At 33.2% G+C, this 26,262-nt stretch overlaps 12 protein-coding genes across 12 annotated transcripts; 7 read left to right on the top strand and 5 right to left on the bottom strand.

The window, feature by feature from the left end:
* Positions 1–387: 387 nt before the first annotated feature.
* On the top strand, positions 388–2,973 carry TPHA0K01010 (uncharacterized protein; the record flags this gene model as incomplete). The annotated part of the gene is made up of 1 exon (XM_003687621.1): positions 388–2,973. One exon carries the CDS (start codon positions 388–390, stop codon positions 2,971–2,973), a length of 2,586 nt encoding a protein of 861 aa, XP_003687669.1.
* A 280-nt stretch (positions 2,974–3,253) lies between these two features.
* On the top strand, positions 3,254–3,619 carry IES4 (Ies4p; the record flags this gene model as incomplete). Its single annotated transcript, XM_003687620.1, has 1 exon — positions 3,254–3,619. One exon carries the CDS (start codon positions 3,254–3,256, stop codon positions 3,617–3,619), a length of 366 nt encoding a protein of 121 aa, XP_003687668.1.
* A 342-nt stretch (positions 3,620–3,961) lies between these two features.
* TPHA0K00990 (glycoside hydrolase family 5 protein) lies at positions 3,962–5,320 on the top strand (the record flags this gene model as incomplete). Its single annotated transcript, XM_003687619.1, has 1 exon — positions 3,962–5,320. One exon carries the CDS (start codon positions 3,962–3,964, stop codon positions 5,318–5,320), a length of 1,359 nt encoding a protein of 452 aa, XP_003687667.1.
* A 335-nt stretch (positions 5,321–5,655) lies between these two features.
* On the top strand, positions 5,656–9,942 carry ULS1 (translocase ULS1; the record flags this gene model as incomplete). Its single annotated transcript, XM_003687618.1, has 1 exon — positions 5,656–9,942. One exon carries the CDS (start codon positions 5,656–5,658, stop codon positions 9,940–9,942), a length of 4,287 nt encoding a protein of 1,428 aa, XP_003687666.1.
* Positions 9,943–10,045: 103 nt separating this feature from the next.
* Positions 10,046–11,251, bottom strand: TPHA0K00970 (CBM21 domain-containing protein; the record flags this gene model as incomplete). Its single annotated transcript, XM_003687617.1, has 1 exon — positions 10,046–11,251. One exon carries the CDS (start codon positions 11,249–11,251, stop codon positions 10,046–10,048), a length of 1,206 nt encoding a protein of 401 aa, XP_003687665.1.
* Positions 11,252–12,818: 1,567 nt separating this feature from the next.
* Positions 12,819–15,371, top strand: TPHA0K00960 (SPX and EXS domain-containing protein; the record flags this gene model as incomplete). Its single annotated transcript, XM_003687616.1, has 1 exon — positions 12,819–15,371. The coding sequence occupies one exon, from the start codon at positions 12,819–12,821 to the stop codon at positions 15,369–15,371; it is 2,553 nt and encodes an 850-aa protein (XP_003687664.1).
* A 172-nt stretch (positions 15,372–15,543) lies between these two features.
* TPHA0K00950 (uncharacterized protein) lies at positions 15,544–18,927 on the bottom strand (the record flags this gene model as incomplete). The annotated part of the gene is made up of 1 exon (XM_003687615.1): positions 15,544–18,927. The coding sequence occupies one exon, from the start codon at positions 18,925–18,927 to the stop codon at positions 15,544–15,546; it is 3,384 nt and encodes a 1,127-aa protein (XP_003687663.1).
* Positions 18,928–19,563: 636 nt separating this feature from the next.
* Positions 19,564–20,343, bottom strand: DFG10 (putative polyprenol reductase; the record flags this gene model as incomplete). The annotated part of the gene is made up of 1 exon (XM_003687614.1): positions 19,564–20,343. The coding sequence occupies one exon, from the start codon at positions 20,341–20,343 to the stop codon at positions 19,564–19,566; it is 780 nt and encodes a 259-aa protein (XP_003687662.1).
* A 287-nt stretch (positions 20,344–20,630) lies between these two features.
* Positions 20,631–21,475, bottom strand: TPHA0K00930 (60S ribosomal protein eL34; the record flags this gene model as incomplete). Its single annotated transcript, XM_003687613.1, has 2 exons — positions 20,631–20,977; positions 21,439–21,475. 2 exons carry the CDS (start codon positions 21,473–21,475, stop codon positions 20,631–20,633), a joined length of 384 nt encoding a protein of 127 aa, XP_003687661.1.
* Positions 21,476–22,398: 923 nt separating this feature from the next.
* On the bottom strand, positions 22,399–22,785 carry TPHA0K00920 (RidA family protein; the record flags this gene model as incomplete). The annotated part of the gene is made up of 1 exon (XM_003687612.1): positions 22,399–22,785. The coding sequence occupies one exon, from the start codon at positions 22,783–22,785 to the stop codon at positions 22,399–22,401; it is 387 nt and encodes a 128-aa protein (XP_003687660.1).
* Positions 22,786–23,116: 331 nt separating this feature from the next.
* Positions 23,117–23,431, top strand: PET117 (Pet117p; the record flags this gene model as incomplete). Its single annotated transcript, XM_003687611.1, has 1 exon — positions 23,117–23,431. One exon carries the CDS (start codon positions 23,117–23,119, stop codon positions 23,429–23,431), a length of 315 nt encoding a protein of 104 aa, XP_003687659.1.
* A 1,182-nt stretch (positions 23,432–24,613) lies between these two features.
* TPHA0K00900 (uncharacterized protein) lies at positions 24,614–26,203 on the top strand (the record flags this gene model as incomplete). The annotated part of the gene is made up of 1 exon (XM_003687610.1): positions 24,614–26,203. One exon carries the CDS (start codon positions 24,614–24,616, stop codon positions 26,201–26,203), a length of 1,590 nt encoding a protein of 529 aa, XP_003687658.1.
* Between the last annotated feature and the right edge of the window lie 59 nt (positions 26,204–26,262).

Genomic DNA, 26,262 nt, shown 5'->3' with positions numbered 1-26,262 from the left:
GAAAGAAATCGGATGCTAACTGTAACACTAATGAATAAATTAAAAACTAAAATTAACAGCTTTATTTTATTTATTGAGATATCCTTAATAAGGGTGAATTAATTAACATTGAGTTAAAATGATATTGTTATCAAGTTATGTCAATTTAGTATGAATGAATGTTTACTAGTATTTATTTAGTAAACGAAATTATGAACAATCATTTGGACGCACATATATGTATGTAATCTTAAACATACAATAGACTTAAGAAAATAATTCTAAAATTTTCAGTTACCATTAACACTATATAAATATTTGAATATTTAACATCTTATTTTATATTTTATGACATTAAAAATCTTGGAAATGAAGCGTCACTGAAATCAATAAGTAGTTTATACCAAAATGACTACGATTATACCAGAAGATCCTGATTTATATTTCCTGGACCCGTATTTGCCTGATAGTCTAAGTTATAATGAAATAGGTGATATTGTACAAATATTAACATCTGTGATTAAGGAAAGACAAATTGACGAAAATTTATTATTATCACCTTATAAACCCTGCGATGTCGCCTCTTTAAACAAATTATTGAAGTATATATTGGTAAATTACGATAAAGTGATTTCTGATATCGATTCTTTATATGCATATATTATTAACCAAGATGTTCATATTTTATTTCAGGTTCTAAAGTTCATATGGTGTAGACTCCCGTTTGGTTGTGTAATTGGTTGGGAAAACTATTTGCATTTTCGAAAGAGAGAGAAACATGATAAATTTCCAGAAAATGCTTTCAATAGGCTGTTACCGCAATGTCTAGAATGCTTAGACCAAAGTAGAATTGTCAATGACTTCTTTGAACTAATAGCTATTATGTCAAACAAACTAGACCTACAAATTGAGCACATTATTTATATTTTTGCTATTTGGGCGTTCAACATTCGTGACAATGAACCGTATTCTGTCACTTTGGGAGGTATTGCCACAAAATCTATAAAATATTATGTCAGGAAGTTTAACTCTAGGGCAGATGGGTTGCTTCATTTATACATGTCTTATTTGAGGAGTAAAAAAATGGGTCAGTTGGTATTGTTGGATACAGTGAGTAATTATCCTCCATCTAACGTATTTAGAAGCCTTACATTTGAAACTAATGTCCCTCTAGTTTCAATTAATGGAAATGGATCATTATCCCCACAGGAGCTATTAGAAATATGTAGCGAACGTTTGGACTTCTCAAATTTGGAGCTATTCGAAGTCTTTGAAGATTATGTTATATTGAAGTCCATATTCCATGAAGAACAGAGCACCATTGATGAAACTAAACACAAAATGACAAGATCTTCTTTTGAAATCTTTAATTATTTAACCCGGTTTGCACCAGAAGGGACTTCTAGTCACAGCTTAGATACATCTGATAATACACCAAATACCATTATGGTTGAAAGGTTACAGATGAATGATTATTTTATTTCTGCATGGGTAAATTTGATTTCAATAGAAGAGTCCATTGATAGAAAACATTATTTTGGGAGCACATTAGTTTTAAAGTTTGAAATTGATAACTTTATTAAAATTGTTGCATTTCAAAATTATCTCGATAAAAATCCAGATGACTTGTCATCAAATTCATCATTCGATAAGACGATTGCCAGTCTATCTTCAACAATCATTGACATAAGTTCAAGTTCCGAGTCAGTTACTAGAATTACATCCGACATAGGAAACGAGGCAAGTAAAAGTCCTTCACCAATAGCAAATTTTATTAGTAAAATAAATTCTAAATATAATGAATCTCATAGTTATAATGATTCATTAAGGGATATAAATGGACATTCAACTTTTGTTAGGCAACTATTTCCAAATTCTAATAAGTCTGCAATGGAAATTCTTAAAGAAGATGATGTTGGTACACTTAAACCTTCAGTTCATATTAAATCTAGCATGGATACTCATCTTCAATCAGCAAAAAACAGGAGGACTATATCGGTACCGACTTTAATTAGTTCAAGCAACCCAAGTATTGACGCTAAGTTAAAGCAACCAGACTTCATTGAGTATGAACAAATACAAAGTAGAACTAAAAGCTTTAATATAAAAACTCAAAATATTGATAATGCTTCATCTGAAGCAATCAATAGTTTATTAGAAGGACTAACTCCAAAGTTCCAGAAATTAAAACTGTCACCATATTCTGAGAGTTCTACTGACGAATTCTTTTCCTCAAATAATAGCGCTATAGATACAAGGGAAAACGATGAATTTCGAACAAGTCCTTTAAAGAATGCTATTGTGGTTGAAAAGCCTAAGGTAGTTCCTACTCTTGTAAAAAAGGTTGCTGAAAATAGACTTTCTGGAAGTCCTGGAGATAGCGAGAATAATGACAGTTCACTTGAGAGATTGGTTAAAGAAGAAAGAAACAGTTTAAAAAAGAAATCAAATCCATATCCAGATTCACCAATACTTAAATGTGAACTAGAACCTTACTCTGTCAATAAAAACGAATTATCTAAACCCTATCCCGAGCGAACAGGAATGCCATTTCTCGAAGCTAATCATTTACTGAATAACAAATCAGAAAATATTGTAGATACAAAGATTTCCCAAGAGGTAAAATCTCAGATTTCTGAAGTAGATACTAAATTTAGAAAAGAGTTATGGTCAAGTATTATCACAAGACCCGTCTATTTCCCAAATTTCAACTCTCAGAGGGTGTATTCTCCTAAAACTCTGCCTAAAAACTCCGTCAATCCGTTTAGAACAATGATTAACAGAAGCCCAAATAAAAGAAAACATAAGAGGAAAATCCTTAGTGACGATAACAGTTTGATATCAAGACCTTCACTTTCACCTAAATCAGGAGAAACTATTGTAAACAATAAAATGTCAACTTTTGAAAAGAATAGACCTGTGAAGAAAGAAGAATTCAAAAGGAAATTTGAATCTGACGTTAGACATACTGAAAAGTATAGCCCACAATTGTGATATATATCTGTGTGCTTTCTCCAAACATTACAAACTCAAAATACTACAATTACTGACATCGCAGTGCGACGTGTCTTCTGTTCGCTGACACCTGCTTGATGAACTTACCCGAACAGTAAATTTTCATTGTGCTAAATTCATATCTTAACAAATATAAATGCGATGGGATATATAAGTAATAAACCAAATAATTGAGAAACCTATAGTCATTATAATTTAACTTTATGTAACTACTGCATATGTAGAATGAATTTATCATAATATCGGAATTGTATCCATAATGTCCCAAGCTTCTGTGTCGGCCATAAGTACAAAAGAAAATACTCCAAATCTGGAGACTGATGCATCTAAAGATGATTCTAAAATAAAAGCTCAAGAAAATGCAAAGAAACCTGTTATACCTTGGCAGAATAACCATAAAAGTGTAGAAGTTAAGACATTTTCAGGATATACTTTAAAATTGAAAGGTTGGGTTAGAAAAGATGTGGTAGAGAAATATCAGAAACAAAGTATAGAAAGTGTTTTAAAAGAAAAAGAAGAACAGAAAAGAGAGCAGGAACAAGAGCAACAAAAGGCTGAGGAAGAGGATCAAGCAGATGCAAAGGGGACAACTGAACAAAACCAAAACCACAGGGAGGAAAACTAGCATATTGGAATTGTAATGAATTAATTGTCATTCTAAATGGCTGGACCTTTTGATATTTATTTTCAAAGTCAAGATTTTGAATCTTGCATTGTCACAAAAAAAAGAAAAGATCATCAAAGTTAACTAATCGTTTAACATTGACTTATATAAGGAAACTCAATTGGCAGGACATCATATTCCTTTGTAATTATTATTTATGTTGTATGTTGTAGCTATCAGACATTTTATAAAACCGGATCAATTATAACAAATAAAATTAGTGTAGGACACAAATTATAACTAAACCTTTGCTTTTTTAATAACCATACTTGCTGAAATAAATACATATAACTAAACTAAACAATGACTGCTAATTATCTCAGTTATTTACTGACGTTTTTTATCATTTGGTTAGACTCAACTATAGCAGGTTATGTGCCTGGTATCCAAGAGAATGGATCAAATTTAACTAATGCCACCTATGATCTTACAATAGAAAGCTCATATTTTAATTACGACCGTCCTGACAATGGATTAAATGGTCAACCAATAAGAGGAGTCAACATCGGTGGCTGGTTAGTTCTAGAACCATATATCACACCGTCAATTTTTGAAAAGTTTAGATCTAACGGTTACAATGATGATGGAATTCCTACTGATGAATACCAGTTGTGTCGAATTTTAGGAGTGGAGAAAGCTAAAGATATGTTGCAACAACATTGGAACACTTTCTATACAGAAAATGATTTCAAAAACATTGCAGATAAAGGATTTAATTTAGTCCGGATTCCTGTTGGTTATTGGGCATTTGCAAGATTGCCCGATGATCCATATGTAACCGGTTTACAAGAACAGTATCTGGACAAAGCCATTGGTTGGGCTAAAAAACATAATTTGAAAGTTTGGGTTGATCTACACGGAGCTGCTGGGTCACAAAATGGATTCGATAATTCTGGTTTGAGAGATGCATTAAGATTTTTGGATAATGAAAATTTGGAAGTAACCAAGACAGCACTGAATTATATCATGGAAAAGTATTCACAAGATTGTTATGCAGATACTGTTATAGGGATTGAATTACTTAATGAACCACTAGGTCCAGTTATAGACATGAATAAATTAAAGAATGAATTTTTATTACCATCTTATCAGTTTATGAGAGAAAAATTAAAAAGAAACCAAATAATTGTAATTCATGATTCGTTCCAAGGATACCATTATTGGGATGATTTCATGACAATGAAACAAAATTACTGGGGAATTGTAATAGACCACCACCATTACCAAGTCTTCTCACCAGGGGAGATAAGTAGATCGATGGACGAGAAGATTCGAGCAATTTGTGGTTGGGGTCACTCTTCATTAACTGAAAAACATTGGACCATTATGGGAGAGTTTTCGGCTGCCTTAACAGATTGCACAAAATGGTTGAATGGTGTTGGTAGAGGAGCAAGATATGACGGGACCTTCCCATCAAATTCGGCTTCATTTGGCACTTGTAACAACAACGAAGATGTCCATAATTGGTCTCAAGAAAGAAAAGATAACACGAGGAAATATATAGAAGCTCAATTAGATTCATTTGAAATGAAAAACGGTTGGATTTTCTGGTGTTATAAGACTGAAAATAGTATTGAATGGGATGCAGAAAAATTAATCCAATATGGATTGTTTCCACAACCATTAACTGACAGAAAATACCAAAATCAATGTCGTAACTAATATAAAGTAAATTATAGTTTGAATAATTTATGCTTTCGTTTTAAACTCGAGAAATGATTATCATCTCTATCTCTTTTATAATTTATTTAGTGTCGTTCGTTTCGTTATTGATATTGCAGACGCGTAATAATAACAATTAACTTAAAATTTAAATTCAAGTTTAAAAGTAAAAATGATGAGCTAATAAAAGTGGCACTTCCTATAGTTTAATCATTACTGATTATAAACAATTATATTACAATAACTAAATAATAGAAATCTGTTTATTATATAGTTTAAAACAGGATCACTTTATTGTTTTAACTAGGAATCTGTATATAAAAAAATATGTGGAAATGAAAATACCAACAATTGATTTAACTACAGAAGATTCAGATGCTGAAAATGAACAAGAATTTTACTCGATGGATTCGTATCCAAGTGAGACAGATACACTAGATAATATGAGAGCAGCAACATATGATTCAAATGAAAATATAGAAACAGATGAAGAAAAAGAGTTGACTCTTAAAAAATCAGAACCTATCAATAATCTTCAAAGATTAATGAGTTTGAAGAATCTTTTTGAGAGAAAGAAATCCTCTTCTCCATTAAAGGAAATGTTAAACCATAATGATACTGTTGTCACTGCAAGTCAACCATCGATGCGTGATATGACTGAGAATGACAAATCATCTGTCGATGAGTTGACGCGCAAGAGGAGGTGGTCAAGTGTGAGTGATGAGCATAAAGTTTATCCAAACCAACATCACACAGAGGACAATGGTACAAGAGTAACACCACATGAATCTGATTCAAAAAACAATCTTCTGTTTTATTCTGTCGAACAAGATCAAGATGAACATTTAAGTACAACTCAAGTTTTAAAGCCGGAGAACAACAATACGAATGACATAAAAGAGAATCATACCCAAACAATTAATACTAATCAAACAGAGGATGATAAAGATAAAGTTATTATTAATTTACTAGATGATACTTCTAATAGCGAAGACGTAGGCGTTTTGATAAATAGTAAAAGTAATAGCGCACTAGCAGTACCTTTATTACCAAAGAAAGATGATATTGATTTAAAAATATTAAGTGTATCAAATCTCCCGAATGAATTTGAACCAAAAAATGACAAAAAACTAGTTACAAAACCACCAGAAGAATTAAAAAAAAACCTTAAAATTCTGGTGGATCAAATGAAAACAGAAGAGCAAACTCTTCGAAAATCGTTAGAGTCATTGCAGAGTAACGGTTTCGTATTAAAAAAGAAACTCGAGAACAGGGAAAAAGCAATCCAAGAGTCAGAGAAAAAATTAAATTTACTTACAAAAAATTCATCTAACGATAAACCATTATCTAAAACTCAACAAATACTAGCAGATGATTTAAAACAGAACTTAAAATCTTTAAGGAATCGGAGAGATATCACAAAAGCAAAATTAGATTCTGTAAATTCAAAACTTCAAGTATTTTCAGCAGAATGGGATAGATTTGCAACGGAAGGTAATAGAAAAATACAAAAGGCCAAGTTAGAGTATCAGTATGCAGTTAAAAATACTCAAGCAACTTCTTTAATAGAGAAGAGAAGAGAAGTGTTCGAAAATCTAGAAGATTTAGAGAAGACTTATCAAGCAGGAAAAATATCAGAGTTAGGTTATAAAGCATCTAAGGAGTCTTACCATAATGAGTTACAACAACTTGATTCTAAAAGCCTGAGAGATGCGATGAAAAAATCAGAAAGTTCTAAAATATCCAAATTGTTTAATAAAGCCATTAATTCAGCCAAAGATTTACTTTCAAAGAATTCTTCACGAACTGATACGCTTAAGCTTCAGATGATTAGTCATTTAGATTATATTTTAAAATATAAACACGAATTTGAATCTGGTAATAGATTATCAGCTCACTTGAGATGGTCTTGTAAAGATGGAGCTGAGCATTTATTTCTAAATGGCCTAAAGATGCCTATTGTGACTGAACTTCTGCAAGATTATGGTATTATTTTTACCAATCCTGCTATGATAGGAATAGATAAGAGAGAACAATTTTTTAAAAGTATAAATTTGGCAAGAGCTTTAATTTCCAAATCGGAAAGACCATTGGAAATCAAGTATCAAGTTTTCGATAACTTATTAATGATCGAAAACTTCAGAAAAGGAATCGACTCAGGAATACCTCCAAACTATATGCTCAAAGGCCACATTGGTAAAGCTGTTGTTGAACTAAAAGAACAGGGTTTAAAGATGGAGAAACTGTATGAAAATCTTAAGGTATATTCCATACCTACTACACGTATGGAAATGGAAGAAAGATATCCAGAATTAATGAATATGATAGCATCATCATCAGCACATTCTAATCAACAACAAAGATTAAATGAGCAATTGTCGGTCAACCAGTATGATGCCGTAAATATAGAGGCAGATCAATTTAATAAAACAGATAATATGTATCATAGCCAGTTTGGTGTTGCTAATATCCATCATGCTGAAGAGCAAGAAGATATTCGTAATCTTTTACAGAGTTTAAAGCAAACTGAAACTGAAATAGATGGTGAAGGTATGACGCCGGAAGAAATGACTGTTAATTTAATGAAACATCAAAGATTGGGGTTGTCTTGGTTATTATCCGTAGAAAAATCAACGAAAAAGGGTGGTCTACTAGCCGATGATATGGGGTTAGGTAAAACTATACAAGGTATTTCCCTAATGCTTGCAAACAAATCTGATAACGATAATTGCAAAACGAATCTGATAGTTGCCCCTGTTTCTGTATTATCAGTTTGGAAAGGTGAATTAGAGACGAAGATAAAGGAAATTGCTGGGTTTAAAGTAACGATATTTGGTGGTACAAATGGTATTAGGTATACAAGATGGAAAGATCTATCCAAATTTGACGCTGTTTTGGTGTCATATAATACATTAGCTATAGAGTTCAAAAAACATATGCCACTTCAGTATTCTGAGGAAGACTCTAAGAAATTACCTCCATTACCACAATTAAATGCCCTAAATTCTTTGAAACGGAAGAGGGAGTATTGGTCTCCCTTTTTCACTAACGACTCACAATTTTATAGAATCATTTTAGATGAAGGTCAAAATATCAAAAACAAAAATACGCAAGCTGCAAAGGCATGCTGTTCAATCAATTCCACATATAGGTGGGTATTTTCGGGTACACCAATTCAGAATAACTTGGATGAATTGTATTCTTTAATTAGATTTTTAAGGATTCCTCCATATAATAGGGAAGAAAGGTTTAAATCAGATATTAGCATTGCATTTCCAAAGGGAGACCAAAAATATCGATCAAATGATAAAGTAAGGCAAAGAGCCATGGAGAAAATCAGGGTGTTACTAAAAGCAATAATGTTACGCCGTTCTAAATCAGATATGATTGATGGGGAACCGATATTAGAACTTCCGTCAAAGCACATCGATATAGTTGATACAAAATTGGAAGGTGATGAATTAGAATTTTATACTGCTTTAGAAGCTAAAAATAAGAAATTGGCAATGAAGTTGATGGAGAGAAAGGTCAAAGGTAATTACTCTAGTATCTTAACACTATTGTTACGTTTAAGACAAGCCTGTTGTCACTCGGAATTAGTTGTAATAGGTGAAAAGAAGTCAGAAGACAAACGAGTTGTCAATGGTAAGGACTTCCAAGGTGATTGGTTGAGATTATTTCATAAAGTTAAATCAATGACAAATGAGCAACTGAATATGGTTGTCAGTTCTTTGGATATTGGATCATGTTTTTGGTGTATGGAACAGCTCGAACCAGAAACAACCTCTATATTGACAGGTTGTGGACATTTACTCTGCAATGCTTGTATTGAACCGTTTGTGGAGCATGCATCGTCTGAACCAAGTGCAAAAATGGTTAATGGAACTACAAATCTTATTCCTTGTTCTGATTGTCAAAAGTTGACGAATGATTCTGAAATAGTGACTTATCGACTATTTGATCAAGTGATTAACAAAGATTATACCGAAGATCAATTATATCGAGAATATAAAAATGAACTAGATGACCAAAAACTTCGTACGAGAAATATTTATTCACCAGATTATAGTAATCTTCAGAAGTCATCTAAAGTTAAGCAATGTATTGATGTGATTAGGGATGTATTTAATAAATCGAGTACTGAAAAAATTTTGATCTTTTCACAATTTACTACTTTCTTCTCTATATTAGATTTTTTTATCAGGAAAGAACTTCATATTAATTGTTTGCAATATGATGGTTCAATGAATTTAAAGGATAGATCGAATATCATAAGTCGCTTTTATAAAGAGATCGATTCTCGAGTATTGTTAATATCGACTAAAGCTGGTAATTCAGGTTTAACTTTAACATGTGCTAACCATGTCATTATTGTTGATCCATTCTGGAATCCTTATGTGGAAGACCAAGCCCAAGACCGTTGTTATAGAATCAATCAAACAAAGGAAGTGTTTGTCCACCGTTTATTCATCAAGAACACAGTCGAGGATAGAATTACTGAGTTACAGAATAGGAAAAGAGAAATGGTAGAAGCTGCCATGGATCCTACAAAGATGAAACAAATAAATAGTTTAGGTACAAGAGAACTGGGTTTCTTATTTGGTTTGAATAGCCTAAATTAAATAAAATTATAATGAAATGTCTTTATGTTCTTATTTATCTTTGATTCATATTGCCATATAGTCGTATAAATTTATAAATTTATTTAATTTCTTATATGATTAGTTAGATTTTCAATGCATTTAAAGTAATATCAACTTTATAATTTTTTCCGTCATTATTATCCCAGTATTCTACTATTTTTTCACCTTCCTTAGTCACATATTGAATACAAAATTCTAGTTTTGAATTGGCATTATTTGTGCAACTTGGTTCGTAATCGAAAATGAATTTGAAAATATCGATATTAAGACCGGGAAGGAAACTGTTGCCATCACCCAGATATGTGCATCTTATATCATGAGATGTGTTCCAGTTGTTCAAAGTATATTTCAACATTACTTCCTTTTCATAGAAGATATTTTTCACAAGAATCCTGCCTGTGATAAATGTTGATAGTGACCTTTGTTTTATTTGTGATTGATTTGGAAAATTTGTATTATTTTTTTGAACATGCAATGTTAACTCTTGTGGGAAGCAATTCTTGTCTTTTAAACTTACAAAAATGTTGAATTTCAAACTCTTTGGATTCTTATTTGATAAAATAGGAAAGTTTATATTGTAAAGCCCAGATGTTTTTGTTTCTGGTTGGCTGGTAATATGTTCTTTGTTATTGAAATGATTGTTTGGAATTGGATCCATAAAAGATGTTTTTATCATGCTTGTCACTTCTTTACTTTTTAAATTATCATCATCACCCTCGTCATCTATATAGTGCAAAGGACGATTTTCTGTGTAGTTAACTTTATCCATATATGAATCTACAAGTGAGATATCACTTGGTTTAGAATTTTTAACAAATTGTTTCACAGCAGTGAACGTGTGAAACCCTACGGATTTTGATCTTCCTCTGGTTGAAACGAGATTATCATTTGTTTTCGTTTTGTTCGAAAAGTATAGATTATTTGGCACTGATTTTGATGATTTCTTTAATGATGGCTTTAATAATTCACCAGATTTTTTATATATCGGTCTTCTAAAATTTTCTATCTCAGTTAAGTCGTCTTGTAATTTATCATTGACATATTCCAAATATTGATTGTATTTGTGGGAAGGGTTGCGACTTTTGGGAGATACATCTTCGTAATCAAGTTTATAAGATTTCTCATTTATTTTTAAATTTTGGATCATGTTTTTTTGTGATGCAACTTTTAAAGCAAAATCAGACTTCATAGTTCTATCTCTAGCTGACTTACTTAGATATTCTGAAGCACCCGATATTGTATGACCGAATATAACGGTATCTTTCTCGAAATTTGTGTTTAAATACATGATAAATGTTTTAATTGTTTGTATATGTGCGCGTATGACTAAATGTGTCAGTGTTATATTGATGATTGATTTATTTTTCTTTCCTAGAGTAACACATACTATAATATATCAAAGATGAAAGAGAACTTATAAACATAATGTTAATCACAATGCCCTTTTATATAATTTTTTAGTTTGAATAAAATGAATAATAAGCAACAATTATAAGAAGTACATATGAGAAGACTCCGGCAGAAAAAGACATGCCAATGACTAATTGTAATTCCCGTTATCAGTTGCCTCTTTCATAGTATTTGTCTTGTGGAATTTCCAGTTAATCCAACTAACCATGTAAGAAAACATCTTGGTAGAATTTGTCGAAGACCTCATGCACACAGATGACTATATGCGTAGTCAATTCTCCACAAATAAATCGCGAGGGGTGTGGGTAAGGGAAGGATTGATTAAACCGGTGCCTCTTTTCGAAACAATTGTTTGCTCAATTCCTACCAACCCTTTCCCTGGAATCCGATCTGGTGATACCTTGATTAAAGTAACAGTTGATTGCATTCAAGCGATTCCCCTGTGTATGCATGTACGAATGTTTAAGACGTACTTGGTTGCATGCACACAAATTCACTCAAACGCATGGGTGCTTGGTTTTTTGTAGAGAAATAGCGTAGTAGTAAGCCCCCGCTTTTTACTCACGACATCCGATCTCTAATTTTCTCAAGATCTGGAGATCCTCCGCATGTCCAACTCACAAACACCCGCATGAACCCGCATTCCATTATATTCGGATCTCAGATCCGACAAGATACCACACCGATTCGCGTAGCAAGAAAAAGAGACGACAACAAACAAATACGATGTTATCGAGAGGAGCTGGAGAGGATCTCCATGGAAATAAGGCAGAGCGATGTCTTTTCGAAATTTTTGCAACCATTTTTTGGTAAAATTGGTTACGGTGGGAACAGAGGCATCACATAAGTGACCCGTTTCAGCTATATTGGGGGAATGCGGGGGGTGGGGAAGAAGTATTCGAAACAAGTACCAAGTTACTATTGTTGTCAATGTCACGATCATAGAGATGATAGGAATGCAGTCCTTATTGTGCGTCGTAAAGGGCGTATATTGAGAAGAGAGAAAAGAAACAACAACAGCACCTACTACTACCACTACAACAACAATAATATTGTTGTTACATAGAGATGCTGAATATACATCGTTGTGCACGAACTGTTTGTTGCAGTGCCGCGTGTTGTGCCGCTCGATGGTAATTTAACTTTATAAAATTAGGCACGTGCATTCGTGTATAATGATTTAGGAGATAGATTGGCGGTTAACTCTTTTTGATTGTTTTTGTGTCTGTTCATTTTTTAAAAGAAGGCAAAAATAAATTTATATATATATAAATAGATGTATAGCTACAAGTTACTTTATTCTGTCTGCAATAGTTCTGTATTTTAAAACACCAGAACCTGATGAGAGAAGGTCTCAAATACAAACGAAAACAAGTTTCTCATTCTTTTGGTGGTTATATGAGGAGAATTGCCTAAGCCAAAAAAAAAAAACGAAAAAAGAAATCATGAAATTTGCAGAGCATCTTCAAAATTCTGTAGTACCAGAATGGAAGGATAAATATTTGGATTATAGACTGGGTAAAAAAAAATTAAAGCTGTTGTTGAATTGTGGAAAGATATTGTCCAAACCGGATTTGGTCAATGAATTTATCGAAGATTGGTTGATTTCTGTGGAATTGAATAAAATTAATAATTTTTACCTTTGGTTATTAAAAAATTGTAGTGAAAAATTTAGTATATTAGAAAAACAGCTAAATTACTTTAAATACCAATGTACGTTCGATGAAAATCCTGCAAATGTAGAAGAAGACGATGTTGACGATGAGAGTTTAAGTGTAACTAATAGAGTTTTCTCTTATGGTTCATTCTCTAATACGGATTCTTTTTTCAAGAATATTTCAAATTTTGAAAAATTAATTGAATTTTTAAAAAATAATGAAATTATGCCTTCTCTTCCCTCATTTAAATTTGGCAAAGACAATAAAAGACATGGAGGTACCGAAACATTTATACACGATTTTAATGCTGACAATGAATTACCAAACTTAAATAAATCACAATATTTGCTAGGAAATGCAATTTTGGAGTTCTATTTATATATTCAATTGGTTAAAACCTATAGAGATTTGAACATTACAGGTTTCAAAAAGATTATTAAAAAATTCGACAAAATTTTTGCATTTGCAAATAGCAATGAAAATAATTATGATAGATTTGTCCAATACGCAGAGGAAAATTATTCAATTTTTAAAAATTCACTAGAACCAAATAAAGAATTTGATCCATTAACCAGTTATGAAAATATTATAACTAATTGGTATATGGTCGATTTAACTAAGGACCATTCAACAATGAGTAAAAAAATTCACAACAATAAATTAAAGAAATTGACAGTTGGATATTCACTAAATGAGCAGATGATACATAGAAATAACAGATCCATAGCACAAATGTTTTTCGCTGGAATTTCAATGGGTATTTCCTTCTTATTAATTTTAATAACCATTTATATCACTTTATCAGATGAATTTAGAGATCATCAAGTGACAAATTTTGCATATTATAAAATATATCTACCACTTTGGGGTGGTTGGTATATGATTTTTTTAATTTCGGCCCTTTTCATTGCCGATTGTTTCATATGGCATAGAACACATATCAATTATAGATTCATTATGTTTGGAGAAATTCATACAAAATTTGGAACCCAATTTTTTAATAATGATTTTGCTACAAGTTTAATACCATTGAAATTGTATTTTTTAAATTGGTTTTCCTTACCTATTTCAATTCTGGCAGTGGTAAATTTTTTCCTAGGTAAAAAAATCATTACCTTTATTTACTTGTCAATAGCATGGACAGTATTTCTGTTCTTATTACCACCAAAAGAATACAGACCAAGAATATTGAATATTCCTTACTGGGACAAATTAATTGCACAAAGATTTTGGTTAATCAAAACTTTCATCAGATTAATATTTTCAGGACTATTTCCTGTTGAATTTAGTGATTTCTTTTTAGGTGACATTGTTTGTTCATTGACTTATTCAATGGCTGATCTCGCAACATTTGCGTGCATTCAATCACCACTTAATCGAACTAGTCTTGATCCACAATGTGGTTCATCTCGTTTGAAGTCCATGGGTGTTTTATCATGTGTTCCGAGTTACTGGAGATGTATGCAATGTTTACGAAGATATGCAGACTCTGATGATTGGTTCCCACACCTTTTCAATGCAGGAAAATACATAATGGGTATTTGCTACAATGCTTCATTATCTGCTTATAGATTATCCGATAATTCTCTAGAAAAAAGAACCCCATTCCTAGTATTCGCAACGTTAAATTCACTTTACACTTGTTTATGGGATATTATCATGGATTGGTCATTATTACAAAACTTAGCTTCTGGAAGTGAAAATAGATTCCTAAGAAATGATTTATATCTAGCAGGTAAAAAAAATTGGAAAACGGGGAAATACTCAACGAACAGGAAATTATTTTATTACTTTGCTATGATTACAGATGTTATACTAAGGTTCCAATGGATTATTTATGCAATTCGTGTAAGAACGATTCAACAAAGTGCGATGACTTCATTTGTACTAGCAACTACTGAAGTATTCAGAAGATTTCTTTGGATCATATTTCGTGTAGAAAATGAACACGTCGCCAATGTGCATCATTTCAAAGTTTCTGGGAATGCACCTCTGCCATATCCAGACTTCCTTGTTAATAAAATAAAATCTGGAACCGATCAACATTCGCCAATATGTTCATCGTTGAATTTAGAATCATTTGGTGATAATTCGACAACCAAAAACAATGTTGTCGATGCCTCTACATTCTTGCCATCATCTAGTACAACAAATGTGCAAGGTTTTCAAACGCCTCCTTCAACAGCGTATCATGGTATGTTTAGAAGAGAAACATCAATGTTTGATAATATCTCAAAGTCAATCCCTTGGGCTCATGCTTCAGACTTTCAGAGGCCGATTATGCGTTCTTCTGCAGTAAAACTTGGATCTGATTCCGAAAGTGAAAATGGGGATTCTTAAATATTTTAATTTGAAAAACATTTCGGATATCTTGTTGCATAACATATGTACTACTATTTATTAATTTATAGATCCATACATATTAAATGAAGTAGTTCATTTATTAACTGTAAGTGCGTCATGACTAGTTAAATAAAATAAAATGACTAAATATTTGAATTAATGTGATATTTTATACAAAGGAAAATTGTTGTACTTTAGCATAACTTGGTGGGTGCAATCTTCTATAAATACTTTTTGCAGCCCAAACTGGAAAGATAGAGAAACATAAAATAGCCATTAATCCAGTTAAAAATGAGGTTTGCAACATATAACTAAAATCAAAATATTCTCCCAGGAAAGGTATGGAGAAAACAAACCCTATAAATGTAACAACCTCTGCTATAACCATTATCTTATTCCAGGTATAAATTTCCAATGAAACCATAATTAGTTCATTGATTACTAAAGCAGTGAAACTAATAGTAACCATCTTACTGAAATCTACAGTTTCAAGACTTGTAAATTTCTGTGAAAGTAGTTGAATTATTGAACCTTGGAATAATGACAGAGCTACCCACACAAAAAAGGTTTTATAAGATAAACTAGTACCTTCTGTTAAGTCTTTGTATAGTTCAGGATATATCTTTGTTAAAGATTCCTCAATGTCTTGGTCAAGTGTTAACGAAAATACAGGTGCCATGGTGTAACAAGTGGCATAACCAACCATCAAAAATCCTTGGTATAAAGCAATCGGTTCAAAACTGGAACTAATTGAGTAGACAGCTTGGCATATCGCTATCACCAAACCTCTATGCATTACAAATTGTGATAATTTAGCCGATCTTTTGTAGGAATTTCTACCATGCCATAACAGTAATTCAGTTAAATGGCAGAACTGTGTAACGGAAAAATCAGCAGCTAAAGACGCTTGCTTACCTTCTTTTCCGACAATACCAACACCAACGTCGGCAGATTGAATCATACTGACATCGTTACCACCATCACCGATACAGCAAACTCTTTTGCCAGTTAAAGCTCTTATATCCAATGCGATATCGGCCTTTTGTTGGGGAGTACATCTACATGCAATAACGGCAGGTAAACGTACTGCAATATTCAAAAATTCTTTTTTATAGTACTTTAAAAAGATTCCTAATGATGTACCGTCTATCAGCATACACGCATTTTTATTGATTTCCAAGTACTCTAAATGTGATAATGCACCCTCCTGATCGGTTAATTTGGTAATAGTATGCACATACTGTCCTCTTGAAATAAGTTTTGCGCTTATCGACACACAATGAGCAGTTTCTACTTTATCACCAGTTAACATCCAGATTTTAACACCAGCATTTCTTAATAATTCAATTGATGGCTTAACATTCTTTTGTAGTTTATCTTCGACACCAGTTAAACCTAACAAGTTTAAATCCTTTTCTAAATATTCTGTTATCATGGCACTCATTTTTACTTCTCTATGAACCATTGATAAACCTGCAGTCTCGTAAGCTTTTACAAAGTTTTCATAAGTTTCTTTTGATAACTTTTTTCTTCCAATGACTAAAGTACGCAAACCTTCGCGAGCCATATTTCCAGTCTCTTCTTCTAACCATTCATTTCTTTCCACAATTTTAATCATAACTGTATCGGCACCTTTTTCTAAAAACCAATATTCATCTTTTTCCTTATCATATACGATAATACCCATACGTTTAGTATCTGAATTAAAAGGAAAAACTTGTTTTATTTCATAATTTAGTAGTTTCCCTGTACTCTCATGTAATAATGATATGGAATGACGATCTCTTTTGTATAAGGATAGCCCAACAGATTCGGTATATTTCACAATAGCAATTTCATCTGGAGATGCTGCTTGATAAGTTAATTCATTGTCTTCAAGGGTTGGAGTAACATTATGACACAATGCCAATGTTAGTACCATGTCACCTACACGACTCGCCATGTCTTTACGTGAAGAACTAACTTTCTTTGTTTCGGAAGTCAGCTGTTTAACATAATCTGTAACAATATCAAAAGTTTCAGAACTGTAAGACACTGAACCCAGGTGTATTTTTTTCAATTGCATATCGTTTTGAGTTAAAGTACCAGTCTTATCGCTCAGTAAATATTCAATTCTACCCAAATCTTCAGGAATAGTACTAGTTCTTACTACTGTATCTGGAATAGTGCTGTCATGCTCAATTTGGTAAGCGTATACCGATTTTGCTAAATCAAGGTTTACTCTTAATGATACAGGTATAATGGTTGAAAACAAAATCAAATATCTCATAATATCGATATACCAATCATGATTGTTAGTACCAGCAAATACGACTAAAAGTATTGATAATACGAACACCGATGCACATAAAAATTTCGAAATAGAGTTAATTTCTAATTCTAATAAACCGACTTTCACACTAGCTTTGGTGGTATTCATTGCTTGTCTTGTATCTTTACCAGTATAAATGACACACCCAATACAAGATCCGCTCGACGCTAACACTGTATTGGCCCATAAGGTTGCATCTATTGACAATGGTGCCGAAGTTGAGTTCTTATATGTGACTTTCCCTAAAAATGAATGAATTGATCTTTCTGGGGCTGATGCAGTAATGCTAATTCTATTTAATAAATCTTCTTCTGTTAAATTTTGAGTCAATGGAGGGGATATTCTTAGTTTCCAGTCAGTTTCACCATCTAGTTGATCTGTTTTGATAAAGGCCTCTCCGGAAGGTTCAGTAGATTGCAAAAGTATAAGATCGGCAGGTATTCTTTCACCCTTTTTAAGTTGAATCAAATCACCAACTTTTAAATCTTTGCTCTTTACCGGTTGGATATTGTTTAGAACCTGATATAGTTCGTTGTTTGATTCTTTATCACGTCTTCTTCTTTTAATATCATCCAATGCTTCCTTAAGCATTGTTACTGTAAGAACAAAAGCCAATGGGACGATGTATGATGATAAATAACCAATTCTTAATGCAGGAATTGATTGTGATAATGCAACTAGAAGAAAATATAAATTAAAGAAAAACTTGAATTGTTCATATAACAATATAGGGATAAATGTTAAAGGATGATATTTCGCATTGGAAATTTCATTTGATGGATATTTTTTTCTATCATATATAGGTGTCTTATCTGGATAGATCTCTCTATCCACATTAGTCTCGTTTAATTTGACTGATGTTTTCATTGATCTACGTTTTTTTGGGATTATTTTCATTTTGAGGAACGTTAATAATCTTATAATCTTTGCATTGCTATAAAAACTTTGAGAATTATTCTGGTTTATAGCATCAGCAACATTCTCACCTGCCGATTCATTATTATTAGAATTCAATAGTGGACTACTGGAATCAATATCTCCAGATGAGGTGCGCATTATACTACTATTATTATTAAAGGTTTCTAAATGGATGTTCTCCGAAGCTGATTCTTTTTTAAAAATTCCACCCAGAGACTTACTGCTGTCAATATTCAAATTATCTAAGGCGATATCGAATTGTCTTTCTATCTTGTCTAATAAATTTAATGGTTTTTTAGGTGATAAAGCACCAGCAGAGATCATTGATTTAATGGGGCAGAATAAAATGTAGATCTTTAGCAAACGAAAAAAAGTAACAAAGCAAAACCGCCAATAAAGTCAATTAAACCAGTAGGATATTATTAATTTAAATGGAATAGTTATTGTATGTGATATCTCTTAATAGCAGTACAAACCCGGATACATGAAGTTATATGATTTGTAGCAATGAGTAAAACTAACACTTCTCTTCCAGTTTCGCTTGCAATGAAATAAAAAAAGAGAACTGGATATTATTAACTGATGTATCAAACTATCTAATAATGCCAATATTGACCTTTGGATCTTAATATCAAGGGTAAGATTGTTAATAATGATATCCTTATATATCTATAATTAATTGTTCTTTTATGGCTATATGGTTAGAATTGACATAACCTTGGAGCATTTCGTGTAACATGATAAATTTTTGCGATGAGCTGTAACGTTTCAAGAGCCTTTAATTATAGTTTTAAGGTATGCTAATGACGCTAAATATGCTAACGTCTTTTAATGATCTATTGATTTGATGATATCTATTGATTTTTATTTAGGATGTCAAAGTTATGTTGCATAGTATTAGATGCCTACTCCCCTTTCCACCTCATTTTAGTTTTAACTAAAATTAATGCAGTTATGACTTTATATTATGAATGGAATGATACTATATTTTGGTATTGTTTGATCTTTGAATTTTGATTTGTAGTAATTATGCGTCTCGATTGCAGAAATTGTTAGACTTGCTATTATCCACACTACTAACCAACTGAATTCTCTATTGAATGGAAGGAAAGACATGTATATCAATATTTCATCCAGATAATGTGGTGATGAACAAATACTAAATAGACGGCCTTTTGGTAACGAGTATTTAACTAGTTCCGACAGAATTGTGTGGTTCTTGTGTTGATCCCATGATGCCATTGTAAATAATAGTACACTGTAATAATTCAAATGTGTATCAATGTTCCCTTGGAGGATTTGAATATATAGGATTATATGCAGAACCGAGTAAAACCACAAGCCAACAACATAATGTGACCAGTTCATTCTTGATTCACTGGTATATTTTGAAACATATAGAGTCTCATATAGCCTTCTCAACGAATGGATAAGAATGATCCATATAATTTTATGCTGATAATTTTTATATAAAGTAATCAGAGTGAATATCGTCGACAACAAGTAAAAATGAAAGAACCATTGCTTCGGTACAGTAGTATTTTGTATACGCTCTAATAGATTCTTGGTACCGTTGTCTTCAAACACCTTTTTAATGTCATTAGATGAATCTCTTGTAGTTAATGTTTTGCCATATTTCAAAAATTCAGGTAAAAACCATTTCGCTATCACTAATGAAAATAGACCAAATATGAAAGATGATCTGTAACCAATTATAGTGAAATTGATCAAGTTAACCATAGTGACTGTAAAGCTTCTTATTATAGGTTCATAACCCACTAGAATCTTCAAGTAAGTAAAATAAGCTCCTTAGCTTTTCTCAAGTTAGTTTTTAAATAATATCATAATATAATTTTATATAATTGAAGTTTATATAATAAGATATAATACGAATAACTTGCTGTTTTTAATTATTGGTCTAATTTTAAACTATGAAGGTATAAAAGATGAAATAAAAAGAATGATTATATATGATTCTGTAAATTATTATTTGTATATAATTCAAATGAAGTTGTTAATCACTAATTTTAGTTTTTCTTACCACCTTTCTTGGATTTCTTAGAGGCTTCCTTTTGAGCAGCTTCAGTTTGTTCCTTGACAACCTTCTTGACGATCTTTTGTTCTTCGATTAAGAAAGCTCTGGTAACTCTTTCCTTGACACAGTTACCACATCTGGAACCACCGTAAGCTCTGGAGACAGTCTTTTGAGTCTTGGAGATAGAAGCGTATTGTCTAGGTCTTAAAGTAGCGACACCTGGTAAAGCGACACCACAGTCACCACACTTTGGTCTAGTAGCTAACTTTTTGACGTGTTGGGCACGTAGGATACCACCTGGGGTCTTGACGACCTTGATCTTGTTAGATCTGGTGTTGTCTGTAAATATAATACATTAAAAACATAATAAATGTTTAAGGATATCAAACAGTTATAAAGTTTTTATAGTAAAATTGTTAGTAAAATAATATTCAATAGTGAAAGTTAAAGAAAAATGTTAAATTAAACCGGTTGCTCTGAATAGGTCCATAGATATGTTTGTGCATTCGCTTATTCAAAGGGTTTACCAGTATTAGTTTTTGGATATATTAGAATGTATTATATGCAACCTTTGGAATGTCTTCACCCGAAGTGTCACTTGTAAAGGTTATTTTTTTTAATTAAATAAACGTATACTTGGAGTTCCTTACTGAGTGGTAGCTACTGCGCATAACATTTCCATAATAATTAAACCTTTTCATACAGATATTGGACTATATTCACCAGTATACAATTTTCCAGGTTTCACAAAGGCTAAATTTAAAAATCTTTCTTTTCTTATATTGCTTATTAGTACATACATGGATTTCTTCTTCTGAAGGTAACACGTTGAGCCATCTTTAGATCGTTATTATTTGCTGATTATCGTCAATTTTAAGATATGATTGAAATCGTAATACAAGATAAAACTATACCTTTTATATATACATTTTAATAAATACATTGAATAAGGAATTGATATGTAAATATCATGATAATAAAAGTAAGCCAAAGAGTATACAGAGTAAGCTGACATTAGTGAATAGTATGACCATATTTCAATTTTTTTTGCATTATCATTATTGAGTGTTGGTAAGAAGGTTGATGGTAGTTGACTGAAACTATACACTGTTCACATTAACAGTAACACTTGTAAGAAGTCCGTAAACCTTTGCTCATCACAAGATTGAAATTTTTCAAATTTGTTCACAGAAAGCCATTTGAGTCCACGATCATCTCAAGCGCTAGACAGGACGCAAAAGAGATGGCTCTGTCTAGCAAGCGAGAGGTAAGTTGCTTGGGGGCGGAACGGGCCGCTACTCATGAAACAAATGTTTTTTCTTTCTAGAACAGCGCGCGGGTTCCACGCGCAGACAGGAATATCACTGAGCTGGAAGGAGAATATCTAAGCAGACAAGAAATTTAGAACACGCTGGAAAATGATCGCGATGCCGTTTGGAACGGTGAAAACCGAAAGCAAACAGAAATGTTAAAAAAAAAGGAAAATGAACTTTTCAATAAAAGAGTTATTAACCCACACACCGCGCGTTATTAAAATATACTTTGAACATCCGTACATTGCATTGATAAAACAGTCACCTGAAATTGGGACATCGAAGTAGTAGGGATTGTAACCTCAGTAGACTGTAATATACGTATATGTATATTTGTGGTGAACTGGGTTAACGGCAGGTGGAAATACGTTGGAGTTTGTTACGTGTGGAGTGGTCATTTATTTCATGTCTATATAAGTATATACTTCTAAGTGGAAGAAGAAGGTTCTATTTCTTTTCGACAGCAATACATTCCATTTCTACATCTGCGTTTAATGGTAAAGCTGCAACGGCGACACAAGATCTGGCTGGTTTGTGCGAATTGAAATACTTGGCATAGACGGTGTTAAATTCAGCAAAGTCTTTTATATCCTTTAAAAAGACGTTGCATTTGACCACATGGTCAAGGTCTGAGTTAGCGGCAGCTAAGACCTTTTGGACATTCTCGAATATTTGTTCAGCCTTATCAGCGATGGAGCCACCCACAAGCTTGTTATCCTCGTTCAAATGGATTTGACCGGACAAATAAATAGTGTCGCCAGCCTTCATGGCTGGCGAATATGATGCAGCTGGAGATGGGGTGTTGGATGGGAATATTGGAACCAATGCGACCATTGTATAAATTATTTCTCTTAGATGTGTATTTAAGAACGTGTTTTCTACACCGTGTATAGACTACTATGTGTAAGTATTATCTGAAGTAGTACTCTGTCTTTTAACCACTTAGTAACCGCTTTTTAAGGACAACAGATTCAAAAGGTATTGCTTAGCTATTGGTGTAGATTTCAAGATATTCGTGGAGAATGCTTCTGATATTTCCAGAAATGGAAAAATCTGTGAATAAAACCCTAATAAATAAGCATAAAAGTTACCAATGGACACTTGACAGTTGAAGTTAAATAGCGAGTTAACTGGATCAAGCAAAGGGTAACTGACAATATTGGTAATGAGCAGGGCTAGTAAGATTACATTAGGTGTCACATGCTTGCTAACGGCAATCACCATCGCAACAGTGCATATAGTGCAAGAAGTTGAGAGGGAGACGTTACACCAGGGTCCGATTAAAGATGCCAAGAGAGTAGCTGAAAAGAGGTTACAAAAGGAGCAAGATCAAACGAGATTGGATGCAGAGGCCGCAGAGAAAGCACGTAAAAGAGAATTCAATAAAAATGATCATGCATATCAGCAGGAGCTGAGGAAGAAGTATGAAGCAATCCAACCTTTATCTGGAGAGGTGGTGACAGCTGAATCTGATAAATAGATATTTTGTAGAAAGGCAAATAATTTAAGTATGTAAATAGAATTGTTCAATGAAGGAACAGGAAGTATATTCATATGTATGTGTATTTTTTTGTTTTTAACATTTTGGTGCTGAAAGCTAGATGAGACGGCAACATCAGCTAAGTCAAGACAACAAGTATGGACGACAACACATTAAATTTATAAAAGAAGCGGAAACATATAGTCATTTTATCCATGGTTCTACATATGCTATATAGATGTAGCAACGATCACGACCAAGTGTCGGTTGCTTGAAAACAAATATTTAGAGACATCTTGACACAATGTTAGGGTTGTGCTCGTTTGCACATAACATAGCCCTGCCATTTCGTGGATAGGGTACCAATTCGCTGTCAACCAAGCCTATATTCAAAACGCACCAGAAGGTCATTTCGGATTTATCATATTTGGTGAAGACCCACGGCCCATGCATGGACACCTCAGCATCACCGCTGCTTCTCCTACGGACCGTTCACTTCGTAGCGGGAAGACAAACCGCTAGAGTCATCGTTATTCCATAACATAGCCACCGTATCCGAGAGCAAGCAGTCACATTACTGATAACGTTAAAACCTTACCATTTGGGAGACAGTCCCAAGTTACTCACACATTCACCTATACAAACATACCTCAGTGCTGTCGTTCGATGCTGTTTGCATACAAAAGTTCAACAGCCCAAGCAACAGCAAAATTTTTCACATTTCTTTTTTTACCGCATTGGGCGACACTTTTCGAAATTCGATGAGCTGAAAAATTTATTTTGGATTTCTGATAACGTTCAATACTGTTAATTAGTGTCTTTAATGATAAAGATACATTGCAGATAAGTTCATTGAATTTTATTTTGTAATTTTAAATTAATCATTTTAACGTTGTATTTTATGAAGGAATTAAAATGACTTCTTCTTGGAGTTGAAATTGTTATATAAGGAGGGTATTTGAAATAATTGGTGTTTGTCTCTTGGGTTCCATTCATTAATTGTAGTGGGCTGGTTTTATTGTATATAATCTTGGTGGTATATAAATACAAAGTATTCATTCTTGTTACTGTTCATCTGTTTGAATTGCAGAAAGGCAACAAAAACAACCTGCACTCACGACTTCGAGGGGAATAGATACATATACAGAGGGTTTCTAGAATACAATTTTATTCGTTACAAATATGGATTTTGCTTCTACGTCGAATGCCAGTAAGGACTTGGAGAATAGTGACGATTACTATGAGTTGCACAAACGTGATTTTAAACAGGTCACCAATGAAAGTGATCAATTTGAGGAGGATTACAACGAACTGAAGGGTGCTGAAACCTACGAGGAAACCAAACTCTCTTGGTTCTCTAGATTTGCAGCTATTACTGCTCAAGCAGAGACAAAAGGTGTCGAACCTATTACGGACGAAGAGAAGAATGACCCTTCTTTGCTTAACGCTGCTTCAATGTGGTTTTCAGCAAACATGGTCATTGCCGCTTATGCTATCGGTATCTTAGGTCCAATAGCCTTTGGCATCAATTTTGGTACTTCTGTTTTATGCATTTTCTTCTTCAACATCATCGGTGGTATTTCTGTTGCATTTTTCTCTGTGTTTGGTGCAGAATTTGGGTTGAGACAGATGATTTTGTCCAGATTCTTGGTTGGAAATGTCACTGCTAGAATATTTTGTGTTATTAATATTGTTGCATGTGTTGGCTGGGGTGCTGTTAACACTTTAGTCTCGGCTCAACTTCTGAATACCATCAACGAACCTCATGAAATTCCTCTATGGGCCGCATGTCTTGTGATCGTTGGTGGCACTTTCATCATTTCTTTCTTCGGTTACAATGTCATCCATGCTTACGAGAAGTGGTCATGGGTCCCAAATTTAGCTGTTTTCTTTGTCATTATTGCTCAATTATCTAAATCGGGTCACTTCACAAATGGTCCATGGGGTGGTGGTCCAACCACTGCTGCAGGTGTATTGACGTTTGGTAGTACTATATATGGTTTTGCTGCCGGTTGGACTACATACGCTGCTGATTACACAGTTTACATGCCAAGAAATACTAATAAGTATAAGATTTTCTTTTACTTATTGTTAGGTTTATTAACACCATTAATCTTCACAATGATCTTAGGTGCTGCAGCTGGTGCTGCAGCTGTTAACAATCCAGAATGGTTAAATTACTATAATACTAACAGAGCTGGTGGTTTAACTTATGCTATTCTAGCGGTTGATTCGTTGGGTGGTTTTGGTGAATTCTGTTGTGTCTTATTAGCGATGTCCACCATTGCGAACAATATTCCAAACATGTACACTATTGCGTTATCTGTCCAAGCTCTTTGGGAGCCATTATCTAAGGTTCCAAGAGTTATTTGGACCATTATTGGTAACCTGTTTGTTTTTGGTTTGTCCGTCGCAGCTGTTTACTGTTTTGCTGGATTTATGGAAAACTTCATGAACTCCATCGGTTACTATTTATCTATTTACGTTGGCATTTCGTGTTGTGAACATTTTCTGTTCAGAAAAGGCTTCAAAGGCTACAATATCGAAGACTGGAACGATACTTCCAAATTGCCTGTGGGTTACGCCGGTACTGCAGCATTGATTGTTGGTATCTTTGGTGTTGCTCTGGGCATGTCACAATCGTACTGGACCGGTGAGATCGGTATATTAATTGGCGGCGGCGCCGACATCGGGTTTGAACTTGGGATGAGTTGGTCTTTCCTTACATACATGGTTTTAAGACCCATCGAGTTGAAATATGTTGGCCGCTAGAGATCACGCGGGCGACTTTTGGCCGCATACATTTAATAGTATATAGTACATAGAATAAG

This window comes from Tetrapisispora phaffii, chromosome 11 (genome assembly GCF_000236905.1).
Source record: "Tetrapisispora phaffii CBS 4417 chromosome 11, complete genome".
Taxonomy (NCBI): domain Eukaryota; kingdom Fungi; phylum Ascomycota; class Saccharomycetes; order Saccharomycetales; family Saccharomycetaceae; genus Tetrapisispora; species Tetrapisispora phaffii.
Note: the sequence above shows the minus strand (reverse complement) of the source record. Positions and strands in the feature narration are given on the sequence as shown.